Source organism: Acomys russatus, chromosome 28 (genome assembly GCF_903995435.1).
Source record: "Acomys russatus chromosome 28, mAcoRus1.1, whole genome shotgun sequence".
In the NCBI taxonomy this organism is placed as follows: Eukaryota; Metazoa; Chordata; class Mammalia; order Rodentia; family Muridae; genus Acomys; species Acomys russatus.
In genome coordinates this window covers 2468217-2486612 of record NC_067164.1, presented here as the reverse complement: position 1 = coordinate 2486612, position 18396 = coordinate 2468217, and the positions used below count along the sequence as shown (strand labels likewise).

Here is an 18396-nt window from a genome sequence, read left to right as displayed (position 1 = left end):
TGAGAGTACCAAAATGGAGTGGGCGTGGTGCATTAGTGTTGTGGAAGTGCAGTGTTTGCCTTTTCTCCTGAGTGACCCTGAGTGGTGAGGATTTGAAGTAGGTAGCAGCATTGGTGGCATTACTGGCATGGGTCCATTTGGTATTTGGCCTAGACCCCAGCATCCAGGAACATACTTAGATACAGTGCTCAAACATTTTCCTGATTGGTCCTTTTTGATGCAACAAGCTTGGGGAACTGGGGAGGTCTTGCCTGTTAATGTAAGGAAGTAATGGTTCCAGAATTTGTTGAGGTTTTGTAAATTCAATAGTGGCTTAGATTGGTATATAGCTAGTGAGAGCTGCAGCCAACAAAAGGTTATGCTAAAAAACTTCTAAAGATCCAGCCAGACTCTGGGTGGAGTGCTGAGAGTGGTATGGAAGAATGGGGGGGATAGAAGGACCCAAAGGGTTCAGGAGCCCCACAAGGAGGCCATCAAGGCCACCAGATCTGGGCCCCGAGGGGGCTGTTCAAACTGTTGTACCAACCAAGAAGAATGCATGCAGTGAACCTACACCGCCTGTTCAGATGTAGCCTCTGGACTGCTCGTTCTCCACCGTTGTCTACACCGCCTGTTCAGATGTAGCCTCTGGACTGCTCGTTCTCCACTGTTGTCTACACCGCCTGTTCAGATGTAGCCTCTGGACTGCTCGTTCTCCACCGTTGGGAGGGGAGCAGGACTGCCTCTGACATGAACCCTGGTGTCTCCGATTTGATCACTTTCCCTTAGTGGGGAGTCCAGGAGGGCACACAGAGGAAGGGGATGCAGGCTACCTGGATGAGACCTGTCAGAGTTCTAGGGGAGGGAAATAGGGCAGAAGAGGGAGGGAGGTGGGAAGAGGAAGATACAAGCAAGGGCATAACAATTGGGGTGTAATCTGAATAAAAATCTGAATAAATTATAATACATTTTTGAAAATACAGTCCCCTCAAAAACTTCTAAATATCGAGAAATGATTTGGTAATTATTGAAATGAATTTAATGATTTGGATTTCGATTTAAATTACTCTATGGGTATTTTTACATAGAGAGCAAAAGGAAATATACTTCCAATATTTGTTTTAGATGTTAATTTACAATCATTTCATGTGATAGACTAGTAATATTTTGGAGGCTAGTATTGGTAATTTACCATTAGATGAGTTATGTACTTATATGTGAAATTGGAAGTTTCAAAAAGATAGAAAAATTGTTTATGACTCCTTTTGAGCAGGGTCTCATATCGACTTGAAGTTGTTATGTAACTTAAAATGACCTTGAACTCTGATCTTCCTGCCTCCATCTCCAAGGTCTGGAATTATTTGTATGTGTCATCCTAGACAGGTTTCTTATAATTTTGCCATCACCTTGTTGAAAATGGTATCACCTTATTTTTTTCAGTAAACATTTATTTGGTGTCCACTGTGTTCTGCACTGTTGCAGCTGCTAGTGAGACAGTGATGACTAAGAGAGAGTTTCTTGACTTTAAAAGACAGTTGATAAGCTCTGAGGATCAAAAACATATAGAATACTGGACGTTATTTGAGAATAAGTATATGCGCATGCAAGAGAGAGAGAGAGAGGGAGGGAGGGAGAGTGAGCAAGCATGGGAAGATGAGCGAGAGCGAATTGCACTTTTAATTATTATTAAAAAGCTATGTACTTATCATAGAAAGTTTAGAAGTTCTAGAAGACAATTAAAATATGATTTGGAGAATTGCTTCAACATAAATATCACAGGCTGAAAAACAAAGCAAAACTATTCCCATGGGTGAGGGGTGTTGCCATGTGCTTACTCTCCGAGTACTTGAGAGGCTGAGACAGGAGTGTTAGCTCCAGGCTAGCCTGGGCTACATAATAAGATCATATATATAAAGCAAAAGTTAAAAAAAGTAATTTCTCTCCTTTGAGCATGTGGGATGTTCGTAGATAATATTTTCATAGAACAAATGCTGCTTTGGTTATATGAAAATAACAGCCACTTTACATCTCGACTTCCCGTATTTTGAGGGTTTACCATCAGTTTCAACATGCAGGGAATTTTATGAAATGTAGCTTTCTGAAGATCTCCGTGTTTGGGATAGGATGGGGCAATGAGGAACAGCCAGATGCCACACTCGCAGGTATACAGACACTTTTTTGTGCCGAAGAACTATGGATGAGAGAAAAAAAAAAAAAAAAAAAAAAGAAAAAGAAAAAAAGAAAAACTTGGGGGAAGAGATCAGAATTTGAGTATTAGAGTCAAAAAATTTAGTGAGGTGGGAATTGAGGGAGAAAGAAAGACATCTGATACAATTCGTTTACTCGTCTGACCCCTGCTCTGGGTAGCGGGGACTTCTCTAGACATGCGTTTCATATTCAGCAAGCAGTTGCTAGTCTGAGTACTGTGAACTCCAGAAAGCACAGAAAGCGTGAGTAAGACGTGGTTATTTTCCTAATGAAGGCTCATTTTCTGGCAGCACAAGATCGCTCTTCTTCTTCTTTTTTTTTTTTTAAGATCACTCTTCTTTAAAAAGTTTTTTTATTAAATATTTTTACATATACATTTATTTATTACACATATATACAAGAAACTACTTCCAGCAAGAAGAACTATGAAACAATCAGGAAATATATATATATATATATATATATATATATATATATATATATCTATATATATATATATATTACACACAGAATTTTAGACTCACCAAGATAGGAAAAATGTTTTCTTTAAGGCTGCTAAATACAGATAGCCAAAACACTATGAAAGTAAGATCGCTCTTTTTAACATCAGAAATTACCAGAGGCACTCATACCAGCTTTGCCTCGGCTCACTCTTGTGGGGCCTGAGGGTTGCTTTTTCCTTAATCCAGTCACCTGGCTTGAGTTATTGATTTGTGTGTTAGTCAGGGTTCTCTAGAGTAACAGAACTTATAGAGTGAATATGTCTCTATGTATAGAAAGGGGATTTATTAGAATGATTCACAGTGGTCCAGCCAACCTAACAATGGCTGCCTATGAACAGAAAGTCCAAGAACACAGAAGTCCACAAGGCTTGATGTCTCAGCTGGTCTTCAGTATATGCTGGAATCCTGAAATGATGCCAGTGAGGGAATGAACTTGCTACAGGGTGAAGGAAGCTGGCAAAAAGCAAACGCTTCTTTCTTCTATGCCCTTAGAAGGTTTCCAGCAAAAGATGTAGCCCAGATTAGATGTGTGTCTTTTCACCTCAAGATCGGGATTAAAGGCATATGTCTAGTATTTCAAAGATCTGGATTAGAAGTGGATCTACCTACTTCAAATTAAGCCCTCACAGGTGTGCCCTCCATTTTTGGAGTTTAGTTAATTTTGGATGCAATCATTGACAATCAAGAACAGCCATTACACTTTATAATGAGTAAGCACATTGCTTACTAGATTCCTCCCCCCTCCATATCTCTCTCTCTCCCTCCCTCCCTCCCTTTCCTTTTATCCCTTAAGTCAGGGTTTCTCTGTGCAGGCTTGACTGTCCTAGAACTCACTCTGTAGACCAGGCTAGCCTGGAACTCACAGAGAGCCTCCTGCCTCTGCCTCCTGAGTGCTGGGATTAAAGGCGTGCGCCACCACCGCTCAGCAGTTTACTGGATCTTAATCAGGTGATTTAAGTGGAATCTTTACTGTGTGAATGAGCATAATAATCCACACATAAAGATTTATTGCTACAGTTAATCATACATGATAAATTCATGGCCTAGAATTTGGTACATGGTCCATCATGAGCTCTGGGTATGTACTAGTTGCTGCAGCGGGTGAGGATGCTGAAGGTAATGATGATGATTTCTTGGATTCCTGATTTGGCCTTCCTAAATAGTTCTTCTGTGCCATTCATATGACATGGCAAATCCCAGAGAGACAGAGAGGCATTGGGAAGCAACATGTGAGCAGGCCGGAAGTGAAGTAGGCATGCAACTTGTGTCAAGTCCCATCAATGGTTGGAGTGATGCTTACCAAACAGTGATAGATTTTAGAGATATAACTTCATTTCCTAGAAAAGGCATTGAACTGAATTATGTCTTGAATTTTAGCTAGAGTACATTTATTATTATAATTTTACTATTAATATCCAGACAGGCTCTTGCTTATGGAGTGCAGACTGGTCTCAAACTCACTGTGTAGCTGAATATGATCTTGAACTTCTGAATGTCCTGCCTCCACCTTCCAAGTACTAGGATTACAGGCATGAGTCACCATCACTCAGTTTTCTGTGGTACAGGAAATCAACAGGGCTTCATGTTAGGCAAGTTATCTACCATTTAAGCTACGTCCTCAGCCCATCCTTCATTCATTATCCCTGGAGTTGGTAAGTATAACTACAGATCTTGGAGCAATGCTTAGTATATAGAAAGTATAAAATAAATGCAGCGAATGTTATTTTGTTGTAGGCTGATACCATGTGTCCACTTATTCTTCCCTTTCTTCAATAGTGTTTGGTGAAAGGCTGCTTTCTATGTTGGAGCTGGTGGGTACCAGGAAAACTAGAATAAGTGCATCTTTGTCAGTATAGAAATAAGCTTGTAGTGGCAGGAAAATTTATTACTCTTCCCTGTCCCCCAAGCTTTTCCTGGTCATTGTGCACTCATCCTCAAAATAAAAATAGAATCCAGCTTCAGAATTTCAGGTCAGCACACCTATGACAGCAGCTAACTGGTCCACTACATGCTGCTGCTGCTGCTGTGCCCGCTCCCTGTACTAGGTGCTGTGGATACAGCAGTATCCGAAGCAGGTGTGAAGCCTGTCTTCGGAACATTACATTCGCTCCCCGAGGCACACGTTGGCTAGGTAATTGGGAACATGATTTATGTGACAAACAGCCAAATTCCAAATTGGTGTTACTAGGCATCTGTCACTTTTGGTAGAAGGGGCATTACGAAGCATGCATCGAGCTAGCGTCTTTCTTCCACTCTGAGTTTACATTTGCATGTGTGGTTAAACAGGAGCAGTTGGACACCATGGAGACAACTTAGTAGAGAAGATCATATCAGTGCTTCCACAGCTCCCAGGCCACACCAACGACGTGATGGTCAACATGGTAGAACTCACTGCTGTCCAGGCTCCGGAGGAAAACCAGAATGTGATCGCACCAGGCTGCCTCGCACAGTCCAGGTAAGACATGTAGCTTTGCTTTGGTTTTCTCTCATTCTTTTCTCTCTCCTTTTCTTAACTAAGGATGAGTATCTCTGTAGAAAAGAAATGAACCTATAATCTTAGCACTTGGGAGATGAAGGCAGAAAAATCAGGACTTCAGGATTCTCTTTGTCTAGTTAACCAGTTTAGGGCCAGTCTGGGCTATATGTGATTCTGTTTTTAAAAGGAAAATGGGGGTTGGAGAGATGGCTCAGAGGTTAGGAGCACTATTTGCTCTTCCGAAGGTCCTGAGTTCAATTCCCAGCAACCACATGGTGGCTCACAACCACCTGTAATGAGATCTGGTGCCTTCTTCAGGTGGGCAGGCACATGTATGGACAGAATACTGTATAAATAATAAATAAATCTTTAAAAAAAAATAAATAAAAATAAAAGGAAAATGAATGAATAAATGAAACGCTACTCTAGTAGAAAAATTCACAATGGATAATATTTAGGAAAATACTACCTTTAAATATATAAATAATTGAGCCAAGCGTGGTGGTGCATGCCTTTAATTCCAGCACTCGGGAGGCAGAGGCAGGCAGATTGCCATGAGTTCGAGACCAGCCTGGTCTACAAAGTGACTTCAGGACAGCCAGGGCTACACAGAGAGAGACCCTGTTTCAAAAAACAAACAAACAAACAAACAAACAAACCAACAATAAATATATAAATAATCATACCGACTAAGCATAGTAAGCCAAAGAGCATGGCATTTTTGAGGAGTGTCGTTAAATGTAGTTTAAGCCTTTATCAGCATCAGAGAAGTGAGTCTACTTATGATCTTTATGTGATAGATAGTTTTGTAGGAATTAAGTCTGGGATTCCACAGTTTTACTCCATACTTGGCTTCCTCAGATGACTAAATGCAGCCCATATAGCTATGAGTCAGTGTCATGTTTTATATTTAATTTATATGCTTTTGGACATCACTGGGTAATGTTTTTGTTTCTAGGTATACTTTTTCATACACTTCAAGAAATCAAAGAAAGAACATATATACTTTAAGTCATGCAGAAAGAACTTTTCTCTAGGCATGACAATAAAAACATAGTTGTTCCAGCCTTTTACCTTTTTCCTTCATCTACAATTCTTAGGAGAATTATTTTGTAGGCTATTTATTTATTTAGTTTATCTGTATGAGGGCTTTGCCGTAATGAATTTATGTGTACCGTGTCTGATGCCCATGAAGGTTAAAAGGTGTCACATCTCCTCAAACTGGAGTTACAGACAGCTGTGGGTTGCCGTATGAGTAATGGAACCAAGCTTAGGAGCTCTGCAAAAGCAGTCGGTGCTCTTAACTAGCTGACCCAGCCCTCTAGGCTCTGCTACTGTTTTTTAAGTGTATTAGTAATGAAACAAGAGTACTTACTGTCCTTATCAATCTTGTATTTTTAAATAAAACAGGATGTTTTGGCAGTATGACTTTAAATCGAAATGGTATAGATAGATTTGGAATTTCTTACCATTGCCATTTTGCAATTAATTTGTAGCGCCTGAAGTTTTCAGCTTTTTTTCCGCTGGTGCCTAGCATGGGGGGAAAATGGGAAGTTTGAGACATTTTTCTTCTCTCTGTGCTTACATAAGAGCAACTAGAGCTAGAGCTCTCAGCTCTTCCTAAGGCCCTTGCGATTGGAAACTAACAGATAAGGTCTGCCTGTGAGCTAAGAAATATGAGGCCATGAAGGAAGATAAGCCAGCATCCTTGTCTTCATGGAACGCTTGCGCTGTGGGGGTGAAGTCATGCGTTCTGCACAATAAGAGAAGCAGAGACAGGACCGGAAGTGCCACCACTGAGCTTCCCTGCTGATAGGTGTCCAGGTTGATCTCATGGAGGCCGTGCCTTGGGTGGACTGTGGCTGCAAGTTTGGAAATGCGGTCCACATGACAAGGGTGTAAAAAGACGCCGCCCAGGGCCTTGTGTGACGACCATGAAGGAGAAAGACATCCTTACAGGCACCACCGCTGTCAGCTCTGCTAACGTTTTCTAGAATGTACTATTGTGTCAAGCTCATCGCCAAGTGTTTTGTAGTTAGGACGTCATTTAAGTTTCACAGTAAGTCAATAAGGGAGAGTTCCCTACTTTTCAGATACAGAAATTGAGGTAACGAGACTGTAAATTGCATAGGCATGGAGCTAGAAATGTGAGCAGCATGTCTGATTCGGAGCCACTGTCTTCCCCTGCTGTGCTGTCCATATGGGGCCCACAGGGGAGCTGGGTTCTTGGCCAGACTCAGGAAGTCAACAAGACACAAAATAAAGTCACTTCATTATTTAATCCAATGTTTGTTCATGATCATTTTTATAGAATAACAGAAATTTTATTAGCATATTTCAGTAAAAGAGGGTATTGTTAAAAGGTGTTTAACAACAAATAGAATCAAAGCAAGAATGTTGATCAAAGTTTTGAAAGTAGAAATAGAGTCTAGGGAGCAAAAACTCAGGAAAAGCTTCTTGAAGGCCTGACGTCAGAGAGACTGGCTTTTACCTGCTTCCTGGCTTTTAGTTAGCCTGCTTAGGCCTTGGAGTGCAGAACCTGGTGGGATAGGCCCATCTTGGCATTTGTCCCTCTTTTGCCTACTCAGGGTTGGGAGGTGCCATGCTAAGTTAGAGTTATGCTGATGTCATGCGGCATGGAGGGAGGTGGTGCTCTAGAGACAGCTGGAGACAGGACAGCAGGCAACCCTTGTTAATAGAACACACGCAAGAGAGGATTTGTCATGCAGCTCATGGACACTTGAGATGCATTAACTGATTTATGTCCGTCAAATTTGGGAGACAGAGTCCAGCATCCTCCATTCTAATCCCAAGTGAGTTTTGTCATGTGCCTTAAGGGGCCGTGTGCACTTAGAGTGGCAGGGCTCTGGTCTGCGTCAGTGCTCACCGTTACCCCGTACCTCTTGTAGAAGCGTAAAGTAATTAGAAAAAGGACAAGTAAGCTCCTGAGAAAAGGTTGTAAGGTGAGAGGAGCTGCGTTGACTAGAGTGCAGGAAGACACCTGAATCCTTCCACACGTGACAGGACAGCGAGGACTGAGAGCAGCCTTAGCTCCGCAAGTGATGTGTTGATTGTGGCCAGCACATTCCTTCTACATCAGGCTTAGTTCAAGGCTTCAGCTGTGTCCATCCCAAATGCCCTTCTCCTCGCCCGCGATTGCTTAGGAAATGGGCACGAGACAAGAGGGAACGTCTTCTTGCTCAAGTCTTTTGTGATTCAGCAGACCAGGACTGCTGTAAGAAGAGCGGTCCTTGAGTCCTCACACACTGTTGAGGCTCAAGTTATGTGGCAATATATTTTTCTTCATTGTTTAAGCTAAATTGAATTGGTGTTTTCAGGCACTCACAACCAAACCATGCTGACACGTTTTCTGTACCTTAGTATTTCATCTAAAAAAATGTAGGCTCTAAATAATTTCTAACCTCTCCTTGAAGTTTAAACAAAGTTCATTCTACCTAGCCTTCTCCTGTGACCTAGCTCCACCTCTGAACACTTAGGCTGTGTCCATTTCTGTGGTCTTTGCCTTCACTGGTGCCCTTTTCTTTTTCTCATTGGACTATGAATGAGTGTTATAGATAATGAGTTTAAGTGACACCCAGAGATGGCAGTGTGACCCCAAATATCAAAGATGATCTCTAGAGGGGTCTGAGCACAGCAGAGAGCTTTAGTGACGGCAGGGCTGGAGAAACGATGACAATGAAGTGCATTGTAAAAGTCACAGGGAAATCAGAAGCAATAAGTGGAGGAAAATGGTGGCTTTGTTTGTAGTTGCATTGAATGATTTGTCCACAAAGGAAGAATTGAAGTTCGTGACAGTTTTCCACCATGCACTGTCTATCCATCACAACAGCAATAACTACTTCTACCTCTGACAGGTCCCCAGGAGCTTCTCAATGAAAGGAGAGTGGGGATAAATGCAGAACAGATGGGCACTTGGCAATGATCACGCTTGCAATGGAATAGTGTTTAAAAAGCAGGTTTCTAAGTATGATATAAGCCTTCATAATAAAAATTTACTGGGAATACAATTTTCATAATAGGCTGTTTGCAATTGCAGCCATTGAAGTCCCTGCCAATGGAAATGAGAAATCTAGAACATAAATACCTTACAGCGTGATGTTGCTGTCCCTGTCCACCCGTCCCAGGATTCTGTGCAACATAGTTGGCAAGAAGGAGGCAGAATCCTTTTTGTTGTTGAAGTGGGTTTTGTTCTTGGCCCCAAGCCCCACTCTTTCTAATCCCTTAGTCTCCCAGCATCCTCAGGGGCTTCTACCTGCTCCTCCAGCTGTGTGCACTTCACCTGCTTCTGGCCCAGGGCTGCTGAATTCTCTGACTGCAGGGCCCGTTTTTCCTGTTCCTCCTACACTCTTCCCAGGGAAAGCCGAGGACTTGCAGTGGATTGCGAGACTGGGCCACCTGGCTGTCTAGGCCCTCCCTTTCTCACCTGTCATCTGCCCCTTTCCAGCTGTGCTGGCTTGCTTCCGATTCTTTGCATAGGCTGTGCCGTGTCCTGCCTCAAGTGCTTGGCTCTTGAGACCTAGTGGTCTCCACTGTGGACTCTTTTCCTCACACACTTGCCCCAAGTGAGTCCTTTCACGTCCATCTTTAGCACTTTGTATTTGCTGTCTCACTTGTATTTTTCCCCCTGTGCTGCTCTATTATAGTTGCCTATGCTCTATTTTGGTTTCTTTCTCTACTAGAGAGACAGAGAGAACTCTTTGGCAGAGAGATCCCATAGTAAAGATACTTGTCAGTTTTCTTCACCACTGTGTCCTATTACCTGGAATAGTACCTGGAACTTAGATGGTGAATGAAAAACCAACTGAGTGAATGAATGAGTGAGTGAATGAATGAGTGAGTGAATGAATGAGTGAGTGAATGAATGAGTGAGTGAATGAATGAATGGTGGTAGATGCTGTATTTACACACCCAGAGCAGCATCTGGGGATGGGGTAAGTTAGGACTTAAAGAAGGTCATGTCAAACAACAGCATGAGTGTTTTATATTATACTTGTTAAATATTTAAAAAATAGTCATCGTGTTAACAAATACTGTAAAAAAGGGGGGCCATAGAGATGGAAAGAGAAATGGGGTGTGTGCTTGCCACCAAGCCTGACAACCTGAGTTAGACCCCGTGTGTTGGAAGCAGAGAACAGATTCATACAAGCTGAACTGGCCCCTGACCTCCAGGTGAGTACCATGGCACACATGTGGGCACTCCCACATGCACGGAATACATAAAAATAAGGAACATAGTCTAAAATAATAACAGGAAATTATAGTGCATACATTAAACCACTAACAGTGTTTACTGTGATCATTGGGAGTCAGGTACTGTGTATAATTTATGCACTATACATTCCTGTAACTGACAGCACAGTATTACTAGCACCACCACAAATGTGTGATCGATGCTTTGTGCAAAAATCTCAATAGATGCTCACTAGCTTTTAGAGGAGCACCATCCTGAGTGTGGTCCAAGGTTGACTGAAACATCACTGAACATTGTGTGATTGCCTGTGTCTCTGTCTGATTTGTTTCATAAAGTCTCTGAATGAGACTGCTTTGTTGTTCAGATGCTGAGGGTTGACCCAATGCATGGTGCATGTTAGGACTTGAAGACTGAGCTATGCCCCAGTTCTGGAAGTGTGTGTGTGTGTGTGTGTGTGTGTGTGTGTGTGTGTGTGTGTGTGTATGTGTGTGTGCATTGCTTGGTTATGTATTTTGTTTTGCTTTTAAAGAGTATTCTTTCTCCAAATGCGTTTCATTGTCTGTGTCACTTTGAAAGAAAGAAAGAAAAAAAAAAAAACCCTAGCATTCTGTGCCACAGTATTGTTTTAAGCTGCATTGTCAATTTATTCAAAAGCATCTCTACAAGGTAGGTATTAACCTTTTGTTTATTTACTTTTGTAGAAGTTAAGGGCGGAAAAAAGGACTGAGAGATTCTTTAGGCTCAGCTTTTGAAAACAGAATTTATGAATAATTTATGGATTCTCCTCTGGAAAATAGAGAATAAAAGTGCCCAGTATAAAGTATTGAATTAATTGAAAATAACAGAGCTATTATAAGCTGTTGTTTTGTGATGGAGAATTATGTTTAACATATATACTTCTCAGAATTCTGTTTGAATTACATGTTAGTAGAGAGGGCTTGCAGGTAGATGCTCTTGTCTGTAATTGCTCACATGCTGCCTCTTCGACATAGGGAATGCACATTCAAACCCCTCAGCCTCTTCCACATTGAAGAATTTGAAATGGCTTGTGGTCTCTGTGTTGTGAGAAGACTGAACTCTAGGTCATTGTAGCTTTGGGATTCATAATTTAAATGGAAACTATGGCTCCTTTAAACAAAGTCAGGGACCCTCTGAAGCTGGCTACAGTGGAAAAAGGAATGGAAAGACTTACTATATTTGAATGACAAGTAAGTGATTTCTGTTCCTAATTGGGCAGTGTTCACTGCCAAGAGAGAAATAGGTATCAGCCCTGAAAATCTAACTCTTGGGGAGTTAACCAGTTGCTGGCTGTATTGGGTTCTGTTTCAATTTCATCCTGTACAGACCGGAGTTATTCAGAGAATGCCCAGGTTGTCCTTCAGCTGTGTTTACAACCCACCGGTCTCCGTCTCCCTCTCCGTCTCCCTCCCCCTCCCTCCCCCTCCCCCTTTGTTTTTTTGAGACAGGGTTTCTCTCTGTAGCCCTGGCTATTTTGAACTCACTTTATAGACCAGGCTGGCCTCGAACTCACAGAGATCCACCTGCCTCTGCCTCCTGAGTGCTGGGATTAAAGGAGTACGCCACCACTGCCCAGTTTACAGCACTTTCTCTTAACACTTGCTGCCATTCTTGCTAGCAGGCCTTTTCCTTTATTTGATAGTTACAGAGTTATTTTTTTTAATGGGGGTGTGTGTAACAGACACTGGTGGGCACCCTGAGAGGCCAGAGCGTTGTGTTATATCCCTAGAGCTGGAGGTACTGGGGGTTTCTGGGTGAGCAACAGATGTTCTTAACCAGAGCTCCAACTCTCCAGCCCTGAGATTTTTTTTAAGTACATATGAGAGTGACTACATTCCTTAGAATGATCTTTTCAGTTACTGCTCCTGTGTGAGAGGCTGAGACTGTTGCTGTGAGTTTGGGTTTCTTGTTTGACTTTGGTTCTACTCCACCCCCACCCAGCCTCTCACCCCAGCCCAACCCCTCTGTTCTAAAGCAGCTTCTGTGGAGTTCTTGTCTTTCAGGGCATTGGTGAAGGAGAGATAAACATATTTTTTGTTTAGATCACCAGTGGGGGATGAGGAAAAAGACTTGTGAGAGAGCAGGTGATATTTATCCCCCTAGAAGTCGAACCACTGTGTGGGGGGAGATTGGCTGTTAACCATCCTTGTGAGCCAAAAACTAGAGGCAGGGCCTTTGGAAGTTTGGGATAGTTTTGGCTGTTCATCACTCCACTTCGAGATGCTCCTAGAGAGAACCGCTCGAGGGAAGGCTTCAGGGCTCCAGGCTCTGGCTGAGGTTCAGGTTCTGGTTGCTCCAGGTTCCAGCAGAAGAAATCCTGTTGATTACGCTAGGAGAATCGCTCCTCGGAACTGATGACCTTACAGTTTCATTATTGTATTCTTTAATTTTCTTTTCCTATTGTTGAGGTTAGTTGGGTTAAAAGTGAAGTACTCTCGGTTAATAAGTTCATAATAAAATATATTTGCTAATAAAATTGAGCCTACTTATAGTGGCTTTGCAACCAAGCTTCATGACTTGACCAAGGGCCTGCTTTTGTTATTTTGTTTTTGAGACAAGGTCTCTCTATGTAGCCCTGGCTGTCCTGGAACTTGCTATATAGACCAGGCTGGCCTTGAACTCAGCCTGAAGAGATCCCCGTGCCTCTGCCTCCTGAGTGCTGTAATTAAAGGCAAGTGCCACAGTGCCACCACTGCCTAGCTCTTTTCTCCTTTGTTTCCTCCCATATGCGCATACTTTTGACTGCAGCTGCATTAATGTCAGTGCTCTGGCCTTCCACCTGTTGGCCTTCCTGCAAGCTGCTGCTTCCTTTGGGCCTTCTTTATAATTGCTGCTAGCAAACAGCACCTTCTGTTTTCAGCCTTAGCTCAGTCTCGATGATCTATTTACTTATTTATTTATATTTATTGAGACAGCGACCTGCCTGACTCTGCCTCCAGAGTGTTGGCGTTAAAGGCAGATGGCCTCAAACTGTATAATTTCATAATCATACAGGCTGAGTTAAGAGGACTGCAAACTTCAAGACCTGCTTGGACTACTGAGTGAATTAAGGGCTAGCCTGGGCAGCGTAGTGAGATCCTATCTCTAAATAAAATGTCAAAAGACGGATAGGGTTGTAGCTCAGTGGCTGAGGGCAGCTTCAAACCCAGTCCTCAGCTCTGGTCAGCACTATAAATTCTAAGTGATGGTTCAACAATACCGATGTGATCACATTGGTCAGTTGTTAAGAGATCCTTCAGTTGCTGCGTGTGGTAGCGCACGCTTTTAATCAAGAGGCACTCGGGAGGCTCAGAGGCAGGCGGATCTCTGTGAGTTCGAGGCCAGCCTGGTCTACACAGAGAAACCCTGTGTCAGAAATCAAAACCAAAACCAACCAAACAAACAAAAAGGACCCTTCACTTGTCCTTAGAAGTCAGCAATCTCTGGCATGAGTCACCGGGCCTGGACTGACTTGGTACTTGCTTTGGAGAATGTCAAAGTGGATGAATTTGGCTGCATCCATACCTCTCTCATTTCCTTGGAAGGATTTCCCGTGGACCCCTTGCCCAAGCTACTCCAGCTCAATTGATTCTAATTCTATTGTGTGTCTGGCTACTTCCCTGCTTGTCAGTTCCTCGGCTTCCTTCTGACCTTTGCCTTGGACGAATGTTTTGTTCTCCCGGAGCTGCTGTTGGTGTGACCTGAAGGAACACACTCCATTCTGGTTTCTCTGGTAGATCTAGCTCCAGAGGCTGCAGTTGCTTGATGAATGCGCGGCTGCAGGAATTGCTGGTATTTTCACAGAATGATGGACTAGCTTCAAGTGTCTAAATGTCTCCTGTATTGTAATTCTTGCACTTTTTTGAGCTCAAGGCTAATGGATCTGTTTCTTAAAGCTGAATTGTTTAAAATAGCAGTCAAGAGGAAAGGTGACTGTTGACATCTTTAGTTAGTTAGTTCATCAGGCTCACCCTGATGGAAGTCATTATACCTGCAAGAAACAAAATGTGACTCAGCTTGCTCTATTTAAGACCAATTAAAGTGTGTCTTGGTTTATCACTGCTGTCGTTGTTACTGTGTTTCTGTTGGAATAGGAGACTGGTGACACAGATCCTGTGAGTAAGGCCAGCTTCCCTGTGCACCATGAAGAAACCATTTCCACAGGTTTGCTCATGAGATGACAGTGTGTCTTCCTAGTTCAACATCAGCCTCTTAATTACATGCCTTCCACTTGATTGAAGTAGTGCTATGACTCAACATTCAAGCATCTTTTAAAAATTAATGCTGCTGTCTTGATACTTTATTTGCCGGTGACTATTTCCTGTTTATTTCTCGTAGACTGAATGTGACATTTCATACTTGCCAAACCAAGGGCGACTTCTAAAATTCCATTAAGAGCTTAGTAATTACAGTGAATAAAGAGCCAGGAATGCACGGAAAGGACCATATTTTCACGCAAGAAGTCTCTTGAAAGACTTTAAGACAGTATCTGTGGCAGGTTCTTATTGTTGTCGTCTTCAAACGTGGTCCTTTGTCAAAACAGTTTTAGTTTTATGGATGCAAGAAAGCAAATAAGAAAGAACAGACATTTATGCATTTGGCATCTTATAGTTACTGACAGTAACATCATGGTGCACAGGGAAGCTGGCCTTACTCACAGGATCTGTGTCACCAGTCTCGCATCCCAACAGAAACACAGTAACAATGACAGCCGTGATAAACCAACACACACTTTAACTAGTCTTAAATAGAGCAAGCTAAGTATAGCTTGTTACTTGAAGGATTTTTCTTAGCAACACAATGCGTCTTTTCATAAGACAAACATACTACTATCTTATCACATACTTCAAAGAATGAATTGTAACAAAATTGTGTTCCAGTAACCACAGTGGATTAAAAGTAAAGTCTGGAAAGTAGGAGTTGAAAAGGAAAGCAAATGGAAGAAACGTGCTGAGCTTACTGTCTACAAGTTTCTGGGATGTCTTTTATTTTACTTTATTTTATTAATTTATTCTTATTACATCTCAATGGTTATCCCATCCCTTGTATCCTCCCGTTCCTCCCTCCCTCCCATTTTCCCCCTTACTCCCCTCCCCTATGACTGTGACTGAGGGGGACCTCCTCCCCCTGTATATGCTCATAGGATATCAAGTCTCTTCTTGGTAGCCTGCTATCCTTCCTCTGAGTGCCACCAGGTCTCCCCATCCAGGGGACATGGTCAAATGTGAGGCACCAGAGTACGTGAGAAAGTCATATCCCACTCTCCACTCAAGTGTGGAGAATGTCCTGTCCATTGGCTAGATCTGGGTAGGGGTTTGTCTGGGATGTCTTTTTGTTAATTCTTTCTATTATTGTTAGTAGATTTGTGAGATTTGTAAATCTCAGCAAGAGGAAGAGGAAGATAGGGAGAGAAAGCCATGCCATTTGAGTTAGGGCCATAGAGGTCAGCCCCAGGACAGGAAAGCAGCCACGTGTACGGTGGAGGTATTAGGGAATAAGTAAGAGAGCCCAGAATACCTCAAATACCTTCCCGCAAAGTGTTCTTAGGCTCTGCCCAGCATCCAAAAGAGACAACCAGAAAAGAGGACAACAGTTACTCCTTTTGCGTCAGGGATGACAAAGGCAGGCAGACCCAGCAGAGTCCTGCTTTGCCTGTCCAAGGTAAGAGGTTCCAACCCTTATCACATAAAAAATTGCTGAAACCAGGACATGAGGTGAGTGGCTCAGTTTGTCAGTTTCAGGAATTGGGAAACAGCTGAATGGCACTTTTCCTATCTTTCCTAGTATCAGGAATATAAAGGGAGAATAGGGTTAGAAGTGCTCTCTAGACAACTTAGACCATGGTGTTTTGTTTTTCCATTTTTAAAAGAATATATGTATATAATATATGTCATAAGTATGTACATCTATTTGGAAAATTTGAAAATTCGGAAGGAAAATAAAACCTTTCCCTGTATGTTCATGCGTGAGAGTACAAATGCATATATCCCTGACATGCATGCAGGCCACGGGACAGCACTGAATGTTGACCTTGACCTTCTACCTTGTTTGAGACATAGTTTCCTATTTGTCGCTGAGTTTACTAGGCTAGCTGACCCACAGTCTTCTGTGGAGCCTCTTGTCTCTACCTCCCACCTTGCCATAGGAACACTGGGATTACAGATTATAATTTGCTCTTTCTGTGGGTTCACACTTTTGTGGTAGGCTATTTACCTCTGGAGCAATCTCTCCCTCCTTAGAAAGTTGTGGGTTGTTTTTTTTTTTTTTTTCAGGGAGAGGGAGCATTTATACAATAAAGTTGAAGTGGACATAATTAGCATTGTGTAACAGTATGACTGTTAGTGACTAATGATGACAAGGGGAATAATAGGATATTATTTAAAACAAAAAACCCCGAAAGAATACAAAATCTTGAGAGACTATTATCTTCTTTATTGCTTATGTAGCAATAGGAAGAAGAGGAGAGGGTGAAAAGAGAGGAGATTAATTAAAGTGTTCTTGAAACAATTCTGTTTTGTAAGATGACTTAAAAGATTTAAGAGATTTTCTAGCCAGCAGACAGGCAGCACTGCACAGTGATGGGCGTCTGTGGCAGGGTAACTCATTCTCTGGGTCGGGCAGTGGGGCCTGGCTTCTGTGTGACCCATGTGTGACAGCAGTCAGGCTGTCGCCAGGGTGGTGATGGGGCATTTGGATGTCTTCCTGCCTTGTTCCCAGTGCTCTTGGTGGGGCTCGGTCACCTGGAGGGCCTGTGTCTTCTAAATACGTAGGCGACTTCACTCTTCATTCTTGTAGCCTTTCCTGTATGGGGCTCATGTGCCAATTTAAAGAGAGAATAGTGGATATTAAGGAAATTAAGGACTTGAAAAGAACCCAGCAGAAACTATTGAGAATAATCAGCATTCTGCCCAGCGGCCTCTCTTCCGCAACTTGCTCACTCAGTGTAACACTTGTTACATGAACATGGCCTCCACTGTGCCATTTCGGCCCGAGTGCCCTTCACTTATGGCTTGGTTTCTCTGTGGCTCTTTAGGATGAGTTAGTGAATATGGCATAGATCTGAGGAATGCTTTATAAAGTCTAAAGTGCTTTGAAAACAGAATGTGCTGATAGTATTTGAAAATAAACTTTAAAATTATGTTTTATATGTGTATCCTTAAGTTAAAAAAGATTTAATTAAAAAATGACCAACATAATAATAGTGAGCTCACTTCTGGGGCCCTTGAGCTCCCAGTTCTTGGCCAGACTTACAGGATCAGGCGTGTGTTTTCTCCTGTGGAGCAGGCCTTAAGTCCAAGCAGAAGGCCGCTGGCCACTCCCCAGAAGGCCACTGGCCACTCCCGTAACACTCTTGCCACTGTTGCACCCATGTTCTTCATGTCCTGCCACACTGACCATGACTGCAGCTCATTGGATCGCAGCTGGGTAAGACTGCTGTTTGTCTTCTGCCCCCTCCACACACCTTCTAATGCTATGGAAGCTAGCTAACAGGGGGAAAGGAAGTTTCCTGATTAAAGACAACTTGATTTCTCCATATTTATAAGGTAAGCTGCTAAGGCATAGAGTCCACTACTGCTGTAATAGACGTGTAGGACAAGTGGACATCAGATATTGGCGTTCTCATCTACATGGTGCTGGGTTTTAGTCATACAAGTAAGGTGTACAGGGCCGTAGAGGCTTTCACCAAAGTTCTAGAAAGCTGCTAGGCCCAATCAGTGTGTTATAGGGTAGGCTTTCCTGCAAGGAGGTCCTAAGAGGCCATTACATTACATCAAACTGCTGGGTTTTGGTTTTTACTTAGGTTTAATGTTTCCTTGTGGTAGCCCCATTCTTCTCCTTTGGAATGTGCCTTTGTATAGTCGAATCTATAACTTGCTTTTTGATTTTGCAGGATTTTACAATGCCTTGAGTCTCAGAAGAGACTTTGGGCATTGGAACAATATTAGAACTGTTAACATTTGGAAGACCTTTTAAACATGAGTTGAATGTATTGTGCATTATAAAATGTTCGTGAGTATTTG

At 42.5% G+C, this 18396-nt stretch overlaps 1 protein-coding gene across 1 annotated transcript in view; it reads left to right on the top strand.

The window, feature by feature from the left end:
* Nucleotides 1-18396, top strand: part of Scfd2 (sec1 family domain containing 2) — a 309492-nt gene that overhangs the window by 5512 nt on the left and 285584 nt on the right. The window contains exon 2 of the mRNA XM_051170885.1: nt 4977-5145. Coding sequence (XP_051026842.1) covers nt 4977-5145 — 169 coding nt within the window. The remainder of the gene's footprint in view (nt 1-4976; nt 5146-18396) is intronic.